The sequence below is a fragment of the Diabrotica undecimpunctata genome, chromosome 7, assembly GCF_040954645.1.
Source record: "Diabrotica undecimpunctata isolate CICGRU chromosome 7, icDiaUnde3, whole genome shotgun sequence".
Taxonomy (NCBI): Eukaryota; Metazoa; Arthropoda; class Insecta; order Coleoptera; family Chrysomelidae; genus Diabrotica; species Diabrotica undecimpunctata.
In genome coordinates, this window is record NC_092809.1 from 100,033,635 (window position 1) to 100,053,010 (window position 19,376).

The window sequence follows — 19,376 nt, forward strand, 5'->3', positions numbered from 1 at the left end:
TCTGAGAGTGGGCATTCCGATTGTTATTTATTCTGTGCCTCCACCTAACGTGACTAGTAGCGCCGTCGCCATTATGAACGGCTGGGCCCAAGCAATTCACTGTCACCACCTGTCCTATTCTACTTACACTACTACATATTTGCAATGAATGACATATAATACAGTTATGTATAGTGGCTTTCCTTGTCTAAGATTTGTGGTATAGTCAGATTCAGATATCTCTGGGTATAGTCGATATAAATATACTGTGGTTGGTAAATCATTACGGGGTTGTCGTTCTCTAGAAATTTTCATCCTGAATTCTGTGGATGCAAGCCAATAAAAAGAAGAATAGCATTCTGTGATAGGAGGTGACAAAATTGACAGTGACAGTGACAGTGACTAGTGATTATAAATTTAACCGGGAATTTGGGAAATAGAGTATTTGTTTTTCTATTTTTATTTGTTCAAAACAAAAATATAAAAATGAGTGATTATCCGGATCCCGAGGAAGAATTTGAATTGATGTATGGAGATGAACTAGAACTTTTACGAGAAAGAGGTAAATATATAAAGTATATATCATTTGTAGGTTACATATTTAAAAAATTTCAGAAATTGATGAACTACCAACAATTACATCAAAATCACAACAAACAAATACTCAACGCACTAATGCAAATGATGTCCAATCGTCACAATCGACTGTTAATCCCTCATTATCCTTGTTCTCCCCCGAACCCTCAACTAGTCATGAAAATGTTGATTTATTTCCACCTTTGGAACAACTGACCCAGGATTCTGTTACTAGAAAGAGGACAGCGGATGAGTTATTTGGAGATATTGGTAAGTTAATCTTGTTTTATTTATTGTTGTAAGATCGTTAGGATACATTTACACTAATAGGCAATATTGAAACAATACTTGCTTGATACTGCTTGTTTACAATATTCCTTAATGAAACTCTTAAAACTCTTAACAACTGCCAATATAAGTACAAAAGTATGTATCAGTATATATAAATAATATAAATATAAAAAAACCAGAAAGTCATGCCAGGAAAATTAAAAAATTTTATTTGTTTTCTTGACCTCACTTTCTCAGCAGCACTGTGCTTTTTAATCTATAAAATGTTACTAATAAATCATGTTGTAGGGGATCTGGATTTTGATGATTTTGATGGTCAACCAACCAAAAAACCTAAATCTGATGATGAAGAACTTAGAGAATTAATGGAGCATATAATACTATTACGAAAACTAAATGCTGAAAAAAGCAATATGCTTTCAAAAAGCAAATCGATTTCTACAAATACGGCTGATAGAGACAAATACAACATAAGTCGTAGAGTTCCTCAGTATCCATTTGTAGGAATTAGTTGTCATGATGGAGAAAGAATTTATATTAGATTTCATTCTGAGGAATATGAAAAAGAAGAAATACAAAAAATTGTTATGGAATCTTCAGGAAAAGACATTTTAGGTGAAAAGCGTAAAGTTATTTGGGATGAAGCACAAGTTTTGGTGAGATATTTTGTCTTTTACATTTTTTTTTCTTTATAGTTGTATGCATTTTTTGTATGTTTTGCTTTCATAGTATGCAAATTGATAATCTTCTTCAAACAGTACTTTATTGTATGCTATAAATTAAAAATTTATATATTAATAGAAGTGTACATGTGCCACTGATTGACAGTAGAATGACTTGAATGTGAAAGTGAGAGCCCAAGTGAAGATGGTTGGCACACATTAGTCAATTAAGAATCCCCCAATGTAAAAGGATTGGGGAGAATTAGCCTAGTAATTGTGGTAAAGAGAATGATGAGGATGATTTTTAGATTTTTGCTGCAAACTTTCCTATATATTTTGAACTAATAAGTTAATTTGTTTCAGATAACTAAACAAATAAGTATGGAAGATGAAGTAATGGATATTGATGTAAATAGAATAGAATCATCCAATCCCACTAGACAGTTGTGGACTGATTTATACAGGCCCAGAAGATATGTGGAACTTTTAAGTGATGAAAGTACAAACAGAATTATGCTAAAATGGTTAAAGCTTTGGGATAAAGCTGTTTTTAACAGGAGACCTAAGATACATCCTATCAAGCACACTGATCCAAATAGCAAATTTAAATTTTCGAAATTTGAGTTAAACACTGAATTAGATGAACATGGTAGACCTAAATATAAAGTTGCTTTGTTATGTGGACCACCAGGTTTAGGTAAAATGTTTTTTTTATTACAGAGATATTCTTTACAAAAACAGCTCAAAATTTTTTAAAACCCCTTAACATATGTGCCCATCTCTAGCACGATTGTGCCTATTTTGTACACGCTCGGCTGGCAGACAGGAACCTTACATTTTTCAAGCCCTAGGAATCTGGTATTTGTATAGAAACATATAAATACCTAAATAGTTGTATTACCTAAATACCTTTTTTTATTGCCCAACCAGTGTTGAGTCATTGTAAAATGATATTTATTTATCTAATAACTTGCAGTCAGAACCATTGATAATTGATAGAGATTTAAAATTTTGTTTTTATACAAAATGTTAGTTTATCTGAAGCGAATTACGTTTTTTTTTTTTTGGAATTTGATTGATAAGTTAATTTTGTATATAATAATCAGTAAATATGAACATAATGTTCATGTTTTATTTTACTAAATTTATTTCATTCTAATTTTTATGCATCCCCTCAGTTGGCAGGCATAATAATAAAACACAAAACAGATACATATGGAACTTTACATCTGAATCGTAAAAAGAAATAATTAAAGAAGGAGGAAAGGGTTTCATTTGAAATGGGCAAAGTAATGGTGCTAAAATTTTTTCGACATTGGAAATTTGTACGGGAGTAAATCTGCAAAATCATTACATATGTAAGATGTAGGTAAGAGAGAGTCAGAAGATATATTTTCTCTCTCGAGAATGTATGACCGAGAACTGTCAATTTTAAAATACATTACTGTTATGTCTAATTGGCAAATTTTTTGCGTGTTTTGTTCATACGCTGATGTGAGTTTGAATCCCAATACGAATTTCCCTTTTTATTTTTGAAATATTTAAAAACCCATGTTAATCTTATTAAACATATGTAATATACGCAAAAATGCGAAATATTAAAATAAAATGAAAATTTACAACATAATCCGAGTTGTTGGTTTTTTATTTTCATCTTCCACAAACATTTTTTGAAGTTATACTTCTATACGCGCGTTTGACGTTGGAAATTTGTACGGGAATGAATCGGCAAAATCATTACATATGTAAGATATAGGTAAGAGAGAGACAGAAGATATATTTTCTTTCTCGAGAATAAAAATTTTCCTTTTGTAAATATATTTAATATTTAATAATATTATTATTATTTTTTTATTAATATTAATATCATGGTAAATTAAACATATGCGTAAGTAAGTTATGAATATTGCATTTTAATTTGTATTGTATTATTATATTGAATTATGTTGCAGTGTATTGTTTTGTATTTTTATATTAATAACAAAATAAACAATAAATTTTACTGCAGAGTATGTGTAAAAAATTTTTTTTTGTATTCAACTCCTTTCATACATATATGAAAATAAAAATATACATTTTCATCAAAATATTGATTCAATCCTTCATTTACTATACTCCTATTACAGGACAAATGTTGTTTATACACAGCAAACGATGCACCATATACCTATATACTTAATTCTGTTTCTCTTTCTGCTCTCTTACCTATAGCATTACATATGTAATGATTATGCAGATTGACTCCCATATAAATTTGTAACGGCGAACGCGTGTATAGAAGTATAACTTCCACCGGCAGTCCCACTGGACTGCCACACCCGTTTTTTTATAATATAAGGTACAGATAAGACATATGTTTGTTTTGTATCTATATTTCTTGAGTAAGTATTAAGTTAGTGAGCAAATGGTAAAAGTAAGAAATAAATAATTTGAGACAATGACTGGTAAGCCTGGAATCAATGTGCTAAGCTATTTTCCTCGCATCATTTTTCTTTCTACTCTAATGTTTTTATAAATGCTAATTTAAAAATCAAAATTATTTTTTTTTAGGTAAAACCACACTAGCTCACGTTGCTGCTAGGCACGCCGGTTACAATGTGGTGGAAATTAACGCTTCTGATGACCGCAGTACAGACGCCTTCAAAACTTTACTGGAAAACGCAACCCAAATGAAATCTGTAGTCGATAGAGATGGAAGACCTAACTGTGTTGTTTTTGATGAGATTGACGGAGCTCCACAGACCTCCATAGACTTTTTAATAAAATTCATCAATGGAGCTGCCGTTACCAAGGCCAAAAAAGGGAAGGCCCAAAAGGAGTTTATTCTTAAACGGCCTATAATTTGTATATGTAATGACGTTTACGTTCCTGCATTAAGACCGTTGCGGCAAGTGGCCTTCGTCGTACATTTCCCATCAACTTCGAGTACTAGATTAGCTGAGAGGTTAATGTGGATATCAAGGCGAGAACAAATAAAAACTGATTTGGGTGCTATGATGGCTTTAGCTGAGAAAAGTAATAACGATATAAGATCTTGTTTAAATGTGTTACATTTTTTTAAAGCTCAAAATAAGGCTGTAGGACTATCTGATATTTATAAAGTTAATATAGGAGAGAAGGACATGCAAAAAGGTAAATTTATTATTTTATTTTATTATATATACTTCGTTTGTGTGATTCGATCTTATTATATAAACTTCCACCCTAATATTTAGTGTCACATAAAAGATAAAATTTGTTTTCTTAATAAACATCTTAATTATAACGTTTTTTCAGGTTTGTTTACCGTTTGGCAAGAAATCTTTCATATAGTTCGTCCAAAAGTAAATCCTTTAGTTCATCAGACAACCTCGTCCCATAAACAAATGATTCAAGCCAGGATGACGAAAGTTTTACAAACCATTTGCTCGTTTGGAGATTACGACAGAGTAGCACAAGGTGTTTTCGAGAATTTTTCTCATTTAAAACTAAAGGATTCTACGTTACAAGGAATAAGTCAAGCAATGGACTGGTTCGTTTTTAGTGATATTTTAAATAAGCAGATCTATTCTTTGCAAAATTATTCGTTAAGTTCGTATTTGCCGTACGCTTTTGTTGTTTGGCATTTTTTGTTTGCTACTCCTCAATCGCAGAAGTTAAATTTTCCCACTATGGGATACGAGGTGAGTTATTAAAATATTTTATACAATATTCAGTTAACCAAATTTAGTTCAAATTGACTTAGGTCAAAATAATCATTTTCAGCAATTATGAGCAGGTTTTTTATTTAGCTGTAGCTTAACAAACCTATTCACAAACCGTAAAGTTAGTCACCTTAACCCGTTAGCGCCCAGCGTCCTCGTTTGACAATGGCTTGTTTAGGTGGGGATAAAACAATGTCTGCGTGAATATTTGGTGATTGCTTACCGCAGTGGTTTAGTAGAAGCACTATCGTAGACAGAAGTGTATGTGTCTGCGCTTTATTTTTATTTGACGAGATACTGGCCCAAGGTTAAAAGTACGATTTTCAAGTTTATTGAACTATACTTACATCGACGTGCATAACTTTTTTACTTGCAAAGGTGAGTTCTAAAAATTTGTATTTTTTATTAGGTTAGATCCACAACTTACACAAAAAAATTCAAAAATGACTGCCCAGTAAAAAAAATGTCAAAAAAATTATAAGACTATTATGCGTCCTCAAATGAGGACGCTGGGCAAATTCATATATTTTGTGTAAAAAGTCTATACGGGTATTTTGATTAACTAATTGTTTTTTTCTATTTTAGGATGAGTCGAAGATATCTTGAAGAGGCCATTGAATATTTAAATTCTGAACAAATAGATGCTGATATAGCTGCATTGACCCCCCGAAGTCGATGATTTAACAGACGAGGACGAAATCAATGACGATGAATTAGGCGTTGCTGAGGTGGGAGACATACCCGGAGGGACTGAAGTTTTTATTGAGGAAGAAGATGATCAAAATCTTGATGATGAAGATGACTTACCACTTGTACCAATAACCAAAAGGAAAAAATATGAATCCAAAAAACCGTTTGTACCTAACTGGAGTAAATCGGATCCACAATATGAACACATTGAAAATGAAGGTGCTAAAGAAGTATATGAAAATGTAAAGAGGCAGGTACGTCAATACACTCCACTACAAATTTTTGAAATGTTTTTTGATGAAGTTGTTTACAACCATATCATAACAGAAACACAACGCTGTGCTACAGAGCAAAAAAATAAACATGGTTACTCAATAACAGCTGAAGAAATTAAAATTTTTATTGGATTTCTAATTTTTACTGGATACCACCAATTACCCAGCGAGAGGGACTACTGGTCTGAACAAGAAGACTTGGGAATACCGCTTGTAAAAAATGCATTAAGTCGTAATGCATATTTAGACATAAAGCATCTAATCCATTTTGCAAATAATTCCGAAGCTGACAATAACAAACATGATAAGTCATTCAAAATTAGACCTTTGCTAAATATTCTAAATGCGCGGTTCCAACAATGGGGAGTGTTTCACCAACATCTATCAGTAGATGAAATGATAGTGAAGTATTACGGCCATAATTCACTAAAACAATTCATTAGGGCGAAACCAATTCGATTTGGTTCGATAATGGTTATTGTTACAATTTTGCTCTTTATTGTGGAAAAGCTTTGGGAGAGGAATCAACTGAGCCTTTAGGTACAAGAGTTGCTTCTAACATGCTGAGTATCGTAGAAAACCCACAGAGACATATTGTATATTTTGATAACTTTTTAGTTATAGTCTCCTTTGCCAATTAAAAGAAAAGGGGTATCGTGCTACGGGAACTATTAGAGAAAAGCGAACTGCAAAGTGTCCTACTAAACAATCAAACGACCTACAAAAAGAACCTCGAGGCGCGTATGACTGGTGCTTTAACAAAAACAACAAAATACTAATATGCAAATGGAACGACAGTAATTGTGTTTCTGTTGGAACTAACTATGATATGGTTTTTCCCACCAATCAGGTTCAACGATGGAGTAAGAAGGAAAAAAATAAAGTACAAGTGAGCCAACCATCCGCTTTTTCCAATTATAACAAACATATGGGTGGCGTGGATCACCATGACTGGCTATTAGAAAAACACCATATATCTGTCAGAGGAAAAAAATGGTATTGGTATCTTTTTACACGAATGATAGATATGGCTATAGTAAATGGGTGCGTGCTGTATAATATGATACATAAAGGAGAAAAAAATATATCCATCAAAGACTACAGGCGACAAATAGCTACTTCGTATCTAAAACGTGGTCATGGCGTAAGAATAAGCAAAGGTCGACCACTTAGTCTTCCAAGTACATCAAGAAGCAATATCTGTGAAGACATTAGATATGATAGTAAAAATCACATTATAACAAAACGGGAAAATCAACGAAGATGTCAAAATCGAGACTGTACGTCAACACCACGAACATATTGCCAAAAATGTAATGTAACGCTTTGCGTATCAATTTGTTTTGAACAATTTCATAAAAAAATATAGGATTTATATAAACATTTTTTATCTCCATAGTGTATAATATGCAAATAATTTGAAAAACAACTAAATAAACTTATTTTGTTAAACTAAATTTTGTCTTTAATTTTATAGTAGTTGAGCCCAGCGTCCTCAAATGAGGACAGTTGTTTTTCCAAAAATTTGAACACAAAAAACAAAAATTTTGATAGGACATCATTTTGTACCTCAAAATATATTACGAAACAAAAAATTACGTTACAAATGCAAACAAAAAAATAATTTGGGCGTTAATGGGCTAAGGTTGATCTACGCCCCCCAAAAGACAAACTACACATTCAAAAAATTTGAGAAGGTATATGTGATAACTAGAAGTATTTTGACAAATTTTAAGAAAACTTTATGTTTTCGTTTTTGAAAAAACTATATATATATATATATATATATATATATATATATATATATATATATATATATATATATGAAAATTACTTTATATATATTTATTAGCGAGTATAAAAGCAGCCACACAGGGTAAGACCGGTTGTCACTCGACACTGAGGAGTAGGCAGATTGAGACCCCCAACTCGAACGGATCCGTATCACTCTTGATAATGGTTCCAAAATGTGTGCCGAAACGTCGAGTAATAAATTCTCAACGCGGTTCTTCCCGAGAACTAAGTAATTTTCATTCATCTGACCGCGGAAATTTATCCGAACATATATATATATATATATATATATATATATATATATATATATATATATATATATATATATATATATATATATATAATGAACCAGAAGTATTTGCTGACAACGTAAGGAAGTAAACGTTAAATAGTGGGTTTGCAGCAATAAAAAATGAAACGTGTACTCTTTTAAATTTTTATTCCAAGCTTTCGGACATTGGTTATGTCCTTCATCAGGGAGCTACAAATGTGATGAATAAATTGTTGGCGTTGGTATAATTAATTAAAAAATTCACTACTTACAAACTTAATGAGGTTGTATCAACGAAGATGTATTATAATGTTGATAAAATTTATCATAGTCTCTCATCTTTTTTCAATATATAAAACCTATTTTTATGTTTAAAAACTTTAAAAATTACTGTATATCCAAAAACACTTAATTATTCTAAATAAATACATGACATTATTCTGACAAAATTCTTTTAAATGTCAATTGATAAATTATTGTTTATGTTATTATTGCATTTATCTAGTAGTAACAAATAGGAGAACATTTCATTTAGATGACCAATATCTGTTCTGTGATTCATTGCATTATTATTTTGGCAAATGTAGGCCATTTCAAGAAAAAGTCTTTTGGTGATGTTACTTTCCTGTTCTACTACTTTGATGTTATTATAATCTATCTGATGTCCATTTTTAAATACATGTTCACCCAATGCACTTTTTTCAGAATGCAGTCTATTATCTGACTTGTGGGATGTAATGCGGTCTTTAAGGCATCTTGATGTTTGACCATAGTATACTTGTTCACATGATCCGCACGGTATACAGTAAACAACATCCGTTAAAGACAAGAATGCGGATTGGTCTTTAAGTTTAGAAAAAACTTTGTTAACTGTTAGTACCGTTTTATGTGCAATTTTGATATTATTAATTGATGAAAAAATTCTACTTAGTTTCTGTCCAATGTCCTTAATGTATGGAAGAGATACATATCTAATTGTAGTTTGTTTTGGTAAAGGATCTACAGGTCCAATTCTATCTTGTGATACAGACAGATTTTCTTCGTTTCTTAAATGACTAGTTAAATTTTGTGGAGTGTTAAACAAAATTTACTGGTTGATTGGTATAGAAAACCTCTCAGTTCAGGCAGATATCTCAATTAGTGGTCATACCATAAATATTCAATGAAACTTAATTTAGTTAAAGAAATGAAAAATCGTGTCCTTAAAATCAACGATACCGCTTTCCATACAAAAAATCTAAAAATCCTTTATAACCTATTCATTGAAAACTCATACCCAAGTATACTACTAAAGAAAATTGGCATTACAGCCCGTTATGAGCCAAAGCCTTCTTCAGAACAATCTTCCATTCGCCCCTGTCTCTGGCAACTCTTCTCCATGCTTTAACTCCGATGGATTTTAGATCATCCTCTATGTTATCTTGATACCTAAGTTTTGGTCTTCCTCTAGCTCGTCTTCCGACTGGTCCTCTTCGCTCGAAAATTTTTCTGATCGTTGCATCTTCATCTCGCCTAATTACATGTCCTATCCATCGAAGGCGTGCTAATTTAATACATTTTACAACGTCAGGTTCCCCAAAACTTCTATATAACTCAAAGTTGTAGCGCCTACGCCACAAACCCTGTTCTTGGATTCCTCCATATATTTTCCTTAGAATTTTTCTCTCGAAACGTTTAAGCAATTCTTGGTCGTTCTGTGTAAGTGACCACGTTTCAGACCCGTATGTTAACACTGGTTTTATTAGTGTTTTATATATGGTAACTTTAATTTTTCTGGGTAGTTTTGGGGTCATATGTTTCCTCAAGCCATAATAGCACTTATTGGCAAGCACTATTCTTCTTTTAATTTCTTTCTTTCGCTGACATTGTTGTCTTTGGTCAGCAGCGAGCCCAAGTGGACGAAAGTGTCCACACCTTCCAGGTCCAGATCATTAATTAATAATCTAGGTATCTGGTTGCTTGATCTAGTACAATACATATACTTGGTTTTCTGTGCATTCATTTTTAAACCTATTCTAAGTGCAGACGCCCTTAGTGATCGAAATGCTTCGATCAGAGATTCTGTGTACCTAGCAATAATGTCTATGTCATCTGCATATCCGACCACTTGTACAGATTTATTAAAGACGGTGCCATTCGTATTAATATGGCACTCTCGAACTATTTTTTCTATTGCAAGGTTAAATAAGAGACACGACAGTCCATCTCCCTGTCTCATTCCATTTTTACAATGGAAGGGTCTGGAAAAGTCGTTTTGGATTCTGACTACACTCTCTACGCCTGTGAGTGTAAGTTCCGTTAGTTGAACAAGATGAAGCGGCATTTGAAATTCCACCATAGCCTGTAGAAGTTTTTGTCTGTTGACTGAGTCGTATGCGGCTTTGAAATCCACGAATATGTGGGTGTCGACTCCGAACTCAAGCGTTTTCTCAAGAATCTGCCTGACTATGAAGATTTGATCCGTTGTTGATTTATTGGGTCGGAAACCGCACTGGTAGTTTCCAACTATTTGTTCAGCATAGGGGATCAATCTTCTGTACAATACGTTGGACAATACTTTATATGTCACGTTAAGTAGGGTGATGCCCCTATAATTATCACACACCATCATATCTCCTTTTTTGTGAAGAGGGTGCATTACACCTAATTTCCAGTCCGCGGGCGTTTCCTTCCGTTGCCAGATTTTGGTTACTAATTTATGCATGTGTTTAAAAAGGGTGTCACCACCATTCTTAAAGAGTTCGGCAGGAAGATTGTCCAAACCGGGAGCTTTGTTATTTTTCAGTTTTGAAATGGCTTATCTAATTTCTTCTACGGTGGGGGGCTGCTCTTGAGCGTTTTCATCCATTTCAGGCAAAGTAATTTCTATTTGGTCTTCTTCACGACTATTGCTAAGCAGTTCTTCAAACTGATTCGCCCACCTGTTTAGTATCTGTTCTTTGTAACTAATTATGGAACCATCCCTGTCTTTACATGCTGTTATTCTGGGTTTGAATTCTTTTCTGCAGCTGTTTATCTTCTGGTAGAATTTTCGCGAGTCTTTTCTATTGTGGCGGTTAACAATCTCGTTTAGGTCGTTTTCGTATGGCTCTTTCTTTTTTCTTCTAAACGTCCTTTTTTCTTCTCGTCTAAGATTTTCATAGTTTTCCAGGTTTGATCTCGTTCTGCGCTGCTGAAGTCTCTTACATGCTTCATTTTTCTGTTGGTTAATGGATCTACATTCTTAGTCAAACCAATCTTCGTTTATTTTAGCCTGGTTAGGTTTTAAAAAGCCTTTAGCCGCTGTATGGATAGCTTCCTTGCATTTGTTCCAGTGTTCTTCTATACTTATATTTTCGTCAATTCTTGTCAGCTCTTCATTTAAAATTTTCCTGTAGTTATCCCTAGCGTCTTCAGATTTTAGCACATCAGTATTATATTTAGTAGATTTTGTGCTCTGGTCCTTCTTAGCGTTTGATATACGTGCCCTAAGTTTTGTTCTTACAAGGTAATGGTCGGAGTCTATATTAGCAACTCTACATGCTCTTACATCTTGTACGTCCGAGAAATGTCGATTATCAATTAGTACATGGTCAATTTGGCTTTTTATTTGACCATCTGGTGATTGCCATGTGGCTTTGTGGATATTTTTGTGAGAAAAACATGTACTTACTACCACCATTCCCAATGATGCTGCGAGTTCAATCAGGCGTAAACCATTTTGGTTGCTGACAGCATGAAGCCTCAAATTTTTTTACCATGCCATACAATCATTTTTGCTATGTAAGAGATCGTGGGGTGCAGATCAAAATATTGAATTAAATTTTTTTCGAGCCTATATAAGATCTATTATAGATTAAGGCTGTTTGGTATATGGGTCAGCTAGTATAACTAATTTACGGAAACTTGATAGAATCCAATTTAATGCTTTGAACATTGTGTTAGGGTTGATGAAAAAGCAATGAAGCCACTCTAGTTCTAGCCTCTGAAAACCCACTCTCATTACGCAGTGAATATCTGGCAAGCAAATTATCGTAATTCATTATCCAACATTATCGGTGCACCTATAATGCTAAAATAATTAATCAATTAAATACAGCTGATTTAACAACTACATTCTTCTTAAAAAAGAATTCCCCACCACTTGCAAAAGCCTTTGTAACTTACAATGAGCTTAAGTTAATAAATTCTCCTTATAATCCTATTTGGGAATGATTGAACATACCACACCTGACACGTGTTCTATCTACAAACATTATTATTCCTAATTACCAAACTGAATTTTGTCATAATACTCTCAAGGATCTTAAGTAACTATTCAGATTACATTGCAATCTATACAGATAGGTCAAAATTAATAACATATACAAGAAGCATATGCTATTATATAAAGCCCTTGAATGGTGTTGTGAAAACCAGTGGAACAAAATTGTCGTGTGCCTGATTCATTCTCAGTATTAAATTCATTACAAAAAGTCACAATAAACAGCAATATATTCATATTAAAATTTTTTCAACGGTTACTAAAGTTATCAGCTTTTATCATATGATGTTAAATTTGTATGGGTTAAGGGACATTCAGACATATTGGGTAATAGTATTGCGGATTCAGTAGCTAAAAATCCACTAAAGCATCCACGTATATTGTGAAGAATTTAACACATGTGATCTCATTGCATATATAAAACAGTATATTAAATTTAAATGGGAGAGACTTTGGATTCAGTTTGGTGAAACTACAGGCACTAATTTGTTTAAATTACAACCAACAGTGTCTACGAACCAATTTTACAAAGTTATTGCACTAAGTAGAAATACAATGTCGACCATCCTAAGATTAAAAGTAGATCATGGATGTTTTCCGAAGCATCTACATAAAATCAGATTTCTCCCAAAAGGCAAATGTGAGTGTGGAACTTGTATAGCTGATCTAAATCTCATATTCTTTAACTGTCCCTTACACGTCAAAACAAGTACGTGGCTGAAAGCATTTTTAAAGACGCAATCAAACTTAAACGTACTATTAAGTAAAGATAATACAAAATTTTTTAAATTGATCATGGTAGGTATTTCTGCAAAAAATTAAAGGTGTGAATGAAAATTTTGATTGTTTGAATGGATATTTCTTTTGTATGTGTACCTATTTGTTGCCCGCCTATCTAACCGTGGCTTATGTCTTGTGTGTTATAATGAAGTTGTTGTGGTGAACCTTTGAGCGTAAAAAGTATCCTCCTTGTACAATCTTGAATGAATGAATAATAATATTTGTATGTAATTAAGTGGCTTAAGGTTCTAAACCAAGGCTAAAATACAAAAAAAAGAATCATTTTTTATCAATTATTTTTAATAATATTTGTTCTGCTTTTTGTTCCATGTTTTTATTATTTCTGCTGTTATCCTATTCACTCCAAATGCTTTTCCATACTTTCACGTTTTTATTGCTTCTTCTTATTGTTTCTCGTTTATTGGGTTTTCTGTGTATTGGTTCAATTCGGTATACTATCTTATTTTTCATGTCTTAATGTCATCTTAGTTTTATGCGTTAATAGTTCTTCAAAGTGTTTTTTCCATCTTACTACATATTTGTTTTGTATATATTGTTAAATCTCCATTTTTTACCCTTAAGGTGCTATTGTCACAATGTTAAAATTTATATACTTTTTCGGTACAGTTATCGGTACTATTTCAAACCATATCTTGAACTTATGGTTATGTAGGTGAACTCTAAACTATCTATTTTAATGATATCTACTTAAAATTTCCAAGGAAAGCAGTAAATTTTTTATAACTGTACTTGAATGAATCCATGTCATAACTTACTTGGTAACCTGCCTAAAATTTGGTATTGTGTAATAATTTTTGAACTTAGGTACAAAATAACTATGTTAAATGATTAACTATTCAAAAAGCTTTATTTTAACTAACCGTTCATTATCCATACAGCCGTAATTTTTAAATTAACTGTACCTATAGATAAAATTATAATTAAAATCTACAAACTAGGGATTTTGTTGACATTACAGTAACAAGTTGTCATTTTGGTATTGAGAAATTAGTTCGGCTGTCACTTAATAAATGGGAAAATAAGTTCACGTGTCATTTAATAGAAGGCAACAGTGATGTGTTAAATGGCGACAGATGCGCGTTTGCCGAATTTAAGTTTAAATCTGCAAAACATTGAAAACGAGTTTTGTGATTATGCAGGAACTATGGAAATACGAATCACGTGGATTTGTTTAGCAAGGCGGCCCTTCCCAGTAAACATTTTGGTCACGTTTGACCTTCAATCATGACTGTATAACGTCACAGTGTCTTAACAATACAATTGTACCGTGACGTTATATAATCATGGCTGAAAGTCAAACAAGGCCCAATATGTCTCGAAATGTTTGCTGTGGGATTATCAACTAGTTTTTACATAATACATAGATTACATAAGCTCTAGCAAGTCATGTGGGGCTTATCTAAAAACAATTTCAGTTTTATTCGCTTTCTGGCAAATTTAATTTTTATAGACAAAACAATATTATGCAATCATCGAATAATTGTTGTCAGTACATTTAAATATTTCCGTAGGTGAAAAAAAAATATTGAAATTTACTTAAGTAATAATTATAAATTAGATAAAAATGTAAAATTTTTTGAGGAAAAAATATTCGATATGAAAATAATTTTATTGTAGTGACGCTGTTTTTCAACTGACTTACATATTTTAGATTTCTTAGAAATACTGTTCTTATAAATAAATAGTAACTCAATCTTCATTCACTTGAGAATTAGCATAACCCCTTTTTTAATCATTAGTTACTTGTATTTAAAACAATTGCAAATTTCTTTATCAGTTTGAAATAAATATTTTTGAGCAGGTAAAGAATTAAGAATTGCCATCCGCATGCTGTCTAAATACAATAAGTAATAAAATATTTCCAAATTAATAAACGTTTTGTATCTACATATTAATGAGAATTTACCCTTAGGTACATTATCAAAAAACCTCTTTTGTTGAAGTACCATGGTCATCAAATTATTATAAAAATGTATTTGTTATTGATTAGAGAGATTAGTAAAATTTTGTTTATACAGTAGACTCCCTCTATAACGAGAACTGAAATGGCAGACTAATTACCTCGTTATAAGCGGATCTCGTTATATCCAACAACAATAATATCAAAGAATATAGACGCTTATAATATTGTGCATACATATGAATATGTAGTTTTCTAAAACATTAACTTTCTATAGTGAAGCCATTCGGAGCAATATAAGATGCTAATAAATATTGTTTGAATGGCGTTTTTAAAACAAAGTTGTTTACTTTTATTGTCAAAAAGAGTTGTTTACTTTTACTGTCAATGATATACGTTAAAACAAAAAATCTGTATTCTGCAAATATGTATAAAGCGTATAAAGTTATTTTGTCATTTTTGACTGCTTTAAATTGTCCAGTATTCTATCTATCATATTTTCTAAAGATGTGAAACAGTTTTATGCTTCTTCATTTGCGTTTTGTGCTTGGATAGTTTCTGACAACCTTTAAAACACTTTCCACATCTTGTCTATTAGGACCCATATTATTAGGCGTGAATGGTCAAGCCAATACAATGACACTTGTGAATCATAAATTTTACATTTCCGACTAAGAATCATAAATTGTAAGAAGTTTATTGTGGGCGGCCCGCAGTTAAAAAGGGTATTTATTTATAGCTACGGCCGGGCCAAAACGTAAAAAACACGTTTTTCAATCTTATTTTCTCTCGTTATAAGCAAATTTACCTCGCTATAAAAGGTTATAGTTCAATAGAAATTTCACGGGACATCTAATGTACCTCGTTATAAGCGAAACCTCGTAATAACCGTGTTCGTTATAAAGGGAGTATACTGTATTACATTAGCTTTCCCTATTCTCATAATTTTCTACACAAAAAACAATGAAGAAAAATATGATTGTTTTTATTAAATTTTAATTTGAAAAATGAGTAAACGTTTGAAATTAATTAAAAATGTATATACATAGTAGGATAAATACACTCTTTAGTGTTATACATCTATTTTAAATACTTAGAATTGTTAAAAAATCTTCCGTAAATCAGTATTAGGAAACAATATTGGTATACACTATTTAAAATCTTTATAAAACTAAAAAAACAACACTCAAAATTAAAACAGCAACTTAACACGATACAAAAATTATATCGAATTATCCAATCATCCAATCCGAAAATAATTAGAATTTGTGAAGAATACTGCCGATTGAGAGCGAACTGTACCGATAGTAAGTTCCAGTACTTGGCATCGTTGGCAACAATGTCTCTGTTCAGAGAATTAAATTTCCGGAAAATTAAAATATTAGAATATGATGTACGTGCTGCCATCTACTCAAAGAATTGTTAAACGTTAGTTTATTTGAATGCCATTCATTTTAACTACGGCGTGAACATACCCCCATAATGCTCTATATTTCATGTTTTTTTTTGTGTGCTCGTAACTTTTTCAGGGTTCTGTAGAATAGCTTTTGGTTACTTATGCTATATTCTTCCATTTTATCTCCGAATTTTTCCCAATTACCTCTCTTAAAACTGCAAGATCAACAGGGGAACAGCATCACAGATAAAAATCAAGAAATATGCATATGGACCAAATACATAAAAGAACTCTTTGATGATAATAGGTCTGAACAACCTCCGTCCTTCTTACTACTAATGGCCACTTACCAATCACCTCAGATAAAGTGGAAAAAGCAATATCACTACTAAAAGATGGCAAAGTTCCTGGACCTGACAATGCATAATGCTGAACTCATAAAGCTATTTAACCATGCTGTCCTGTTCAGGTCTATTTGACCCAAAAAAAAATTATTTCTTATTTTACAAATTATTACGCGGCGTAACGTTTTGGTATTCCGTGACTTTATTACCTAATCTGAGGTCTTTCAATTGCATATGAGATAAAACTTCAACTTCCTGATTTTTTTGATAAAAATTAAATTGTTACCTATGATACGTTCGGGTCAATATGACCCACGTATTTAAACCGTTAAAAATTTCCTGTGTACGTATGTTTAGTTGGCAGTGTTTTATATTTTCTAACAGTGTTTGTCAGTCATGTAAGTTTATAAATAAAAACAAGTTTCTGCAAGCTAGAACTTGTAAAAAATTTGAAGTGTAGCTGGACGATGTCAGGTAGAAGGGCACGTCATGTAGAAGGAAGTGGGGGTGATAGACAAGTGGTAGGACACTGATGATATGTCAAGCGCATTCATGCCATTCATATACATTTAAGTCTATTTTTGCATGTTGATAATGTCGCATCGAAGAACGCTAACCGAAAATGAGCTGCGCGAGCTCGCGAACGTGTCAGACAGTGATGAATACATATCAGAAACAGAAAACCATACAAGTAGTGAAAGTGAAGAAGAAAGTAGTGATGATTCTGTTATTCCATTCTACGTACCACATCCTGTAGAACCTTCTGTAACAGTTCCTTCGAAAGATGGTAATATTCAGTGGTCGCTTTATCCTCCTTATCAACGCGGTCGTTTTTCTACGGCCAATGTTATAAATAATGCTGAAGGAGTTACAAGGTACGCATGTGCACGAATTTTGGATATCAAAAATTCATTTGACGTGCTCTTTTCTGACATAGTTGCAAACCAAATTATTAATATGACAAACATGGAAGGCCAGCGTGTTTTTGGAAGCAACTGGAAAGACTTGGATAAAATTGGTTTTCAAGCATACATTGGTCTTTTATTGTTAGCTAGAGTTTTTAAGTCCCATGGTGAATCAACTAAAAGTTTGTGGAAAGAAGAAACTGGTCGTAGTATATTTCGAGCAACAATGTCCCTTGAAGTGTTTACAAAAATTTCGCAAGTGATACGTTTTGATAACAAGACTTCTAGACAGGATAGGAGACGATTAGATAAACTTGCTGCAATACGTGAAATTTGGGGAAAATGGGTAGAAAATCTACCAAAATTTTTTAACCCTGATGAAAATGTTACTATCGACGAGCAATTAGTAGCCTTTAGAGGTCGCTGTCCCTTCAAACAGTACATTCCAAGCAAGCCAGCGAAATATGGCATAACAATTTGGGCTTTATGTGACACCAAAAGTTCTTATGCTCTAAAATTGCAGATCTATACAGGAAAAGAAGCAGGTGCCGCGCCAGAACGAAATCAGGGAATGCGAGGGGTGTGCGACTTGACTAATGATTTGAAAGGCCACAATATTACTTGCGATAACTTTTTTACATCGTACAATTTAGGCCAACTTCTTCTAAAAAGAAAAAATACAATGCTGGGGACTATAAGAAAAAATAAACCAGAGCTTCCAGCACAAATTGCGAATAAAGAAGTTCATAGTTCGTATTTTTACTTCACGCAAGATACCACTGTTGTTAACTATATTCCTAAAAAGAATAAAAATGTTGTTCTTATGAGTACTTTGCATCATGAAAAGGCTATTAGTGACAGAAATGACAAAAAGCCCCAAATTATTTTAGATTATAATTCCTGTAAGGCAGCAGTGGATACTCTAGATCAGCTTGTTGGTACATATACATGTAAGAGAAAGACAAATCGCTGGCCCATGATTGTTTTTTATAATATGCTGGACATTTCTGCCTACAACGCGTTCGTTTTATGGACATCAATAAATCCCCAATGGAACACCAATAAACTTACAAAACGGCGAATTTTTCTTGAGGAATTGGGAAAAACACTGGTGAAACCACTTATCCTTTTCAGGAAAGATTTACCAAGAACCAAAGACTCATAAGAACTGGTAAAAAGGACACGAGCAGAAGTGAGTAGAGAAGATGGAAATTCTAGTTCTTGTGAACCGTCTATGAACAATCCAACTAAACGATCACGAGTAGAGAAGATGGAAATTCTAGTTCTTGTGAACCGTCTATGAACAATCCAACTAAACGATCACGCTGTAAATTTTGTTCTAAAAACGATAATAAGACTAATATTTTATGTTGTATATGTCATAAACATATTTGTAAAACCCATTCTTTTTATTACTGTCCCAGTTGTAAACTGAATTAAATTTTGTAGATATTTGTTCTTAGGCTTTTCTGGTTAATGAAAGAAAAAAAATACCTTTTGTTTTTGTTAATAAGGTTTAATTTACATTAACAACATCATTTTTGTTTAATTAACCATAATTTTTTG

General features: G+C 32.6%; 1 protein-coding gene across 1 annotated transcript in view; it reads left to right on the forward strand.

Moving 5' to 3' along the window:
- Positions 1-352: 352 nt before the first annotated feature.
- The window catches only part of cutlet (chromosome transmission fidelity protein 18 homolog), a 159,219-nt gene continuing 140,195 nt past the window's right edge, over positions 353-19,376 (forward strand). Inside the window, exons 1-6 of the mRNA XM_072537881.1 lie at positions 353-541; positions 595-825; positions 1,135-1,502; positions 1,872-2,205; positions 4,059-4,640; positions 4,785-5,170. Coding sequence (XP_072393982.1) covers positions 466-541; positions 595-825; positions 1,135-1,502; positions 1,872-2,205; positions 4,059-4,640; positions 4,785-5,170 — 1,977 coding nt within the window. The 5' untranslated portion in view covers positions 353-465. The remainder of the gene's footprint in view (positions 542-594; positions 826-1,134; positions 1,503-1,871; positions 2,206-4,058; positions 4,641-4,784; positions 5,171-19,376) is intronic.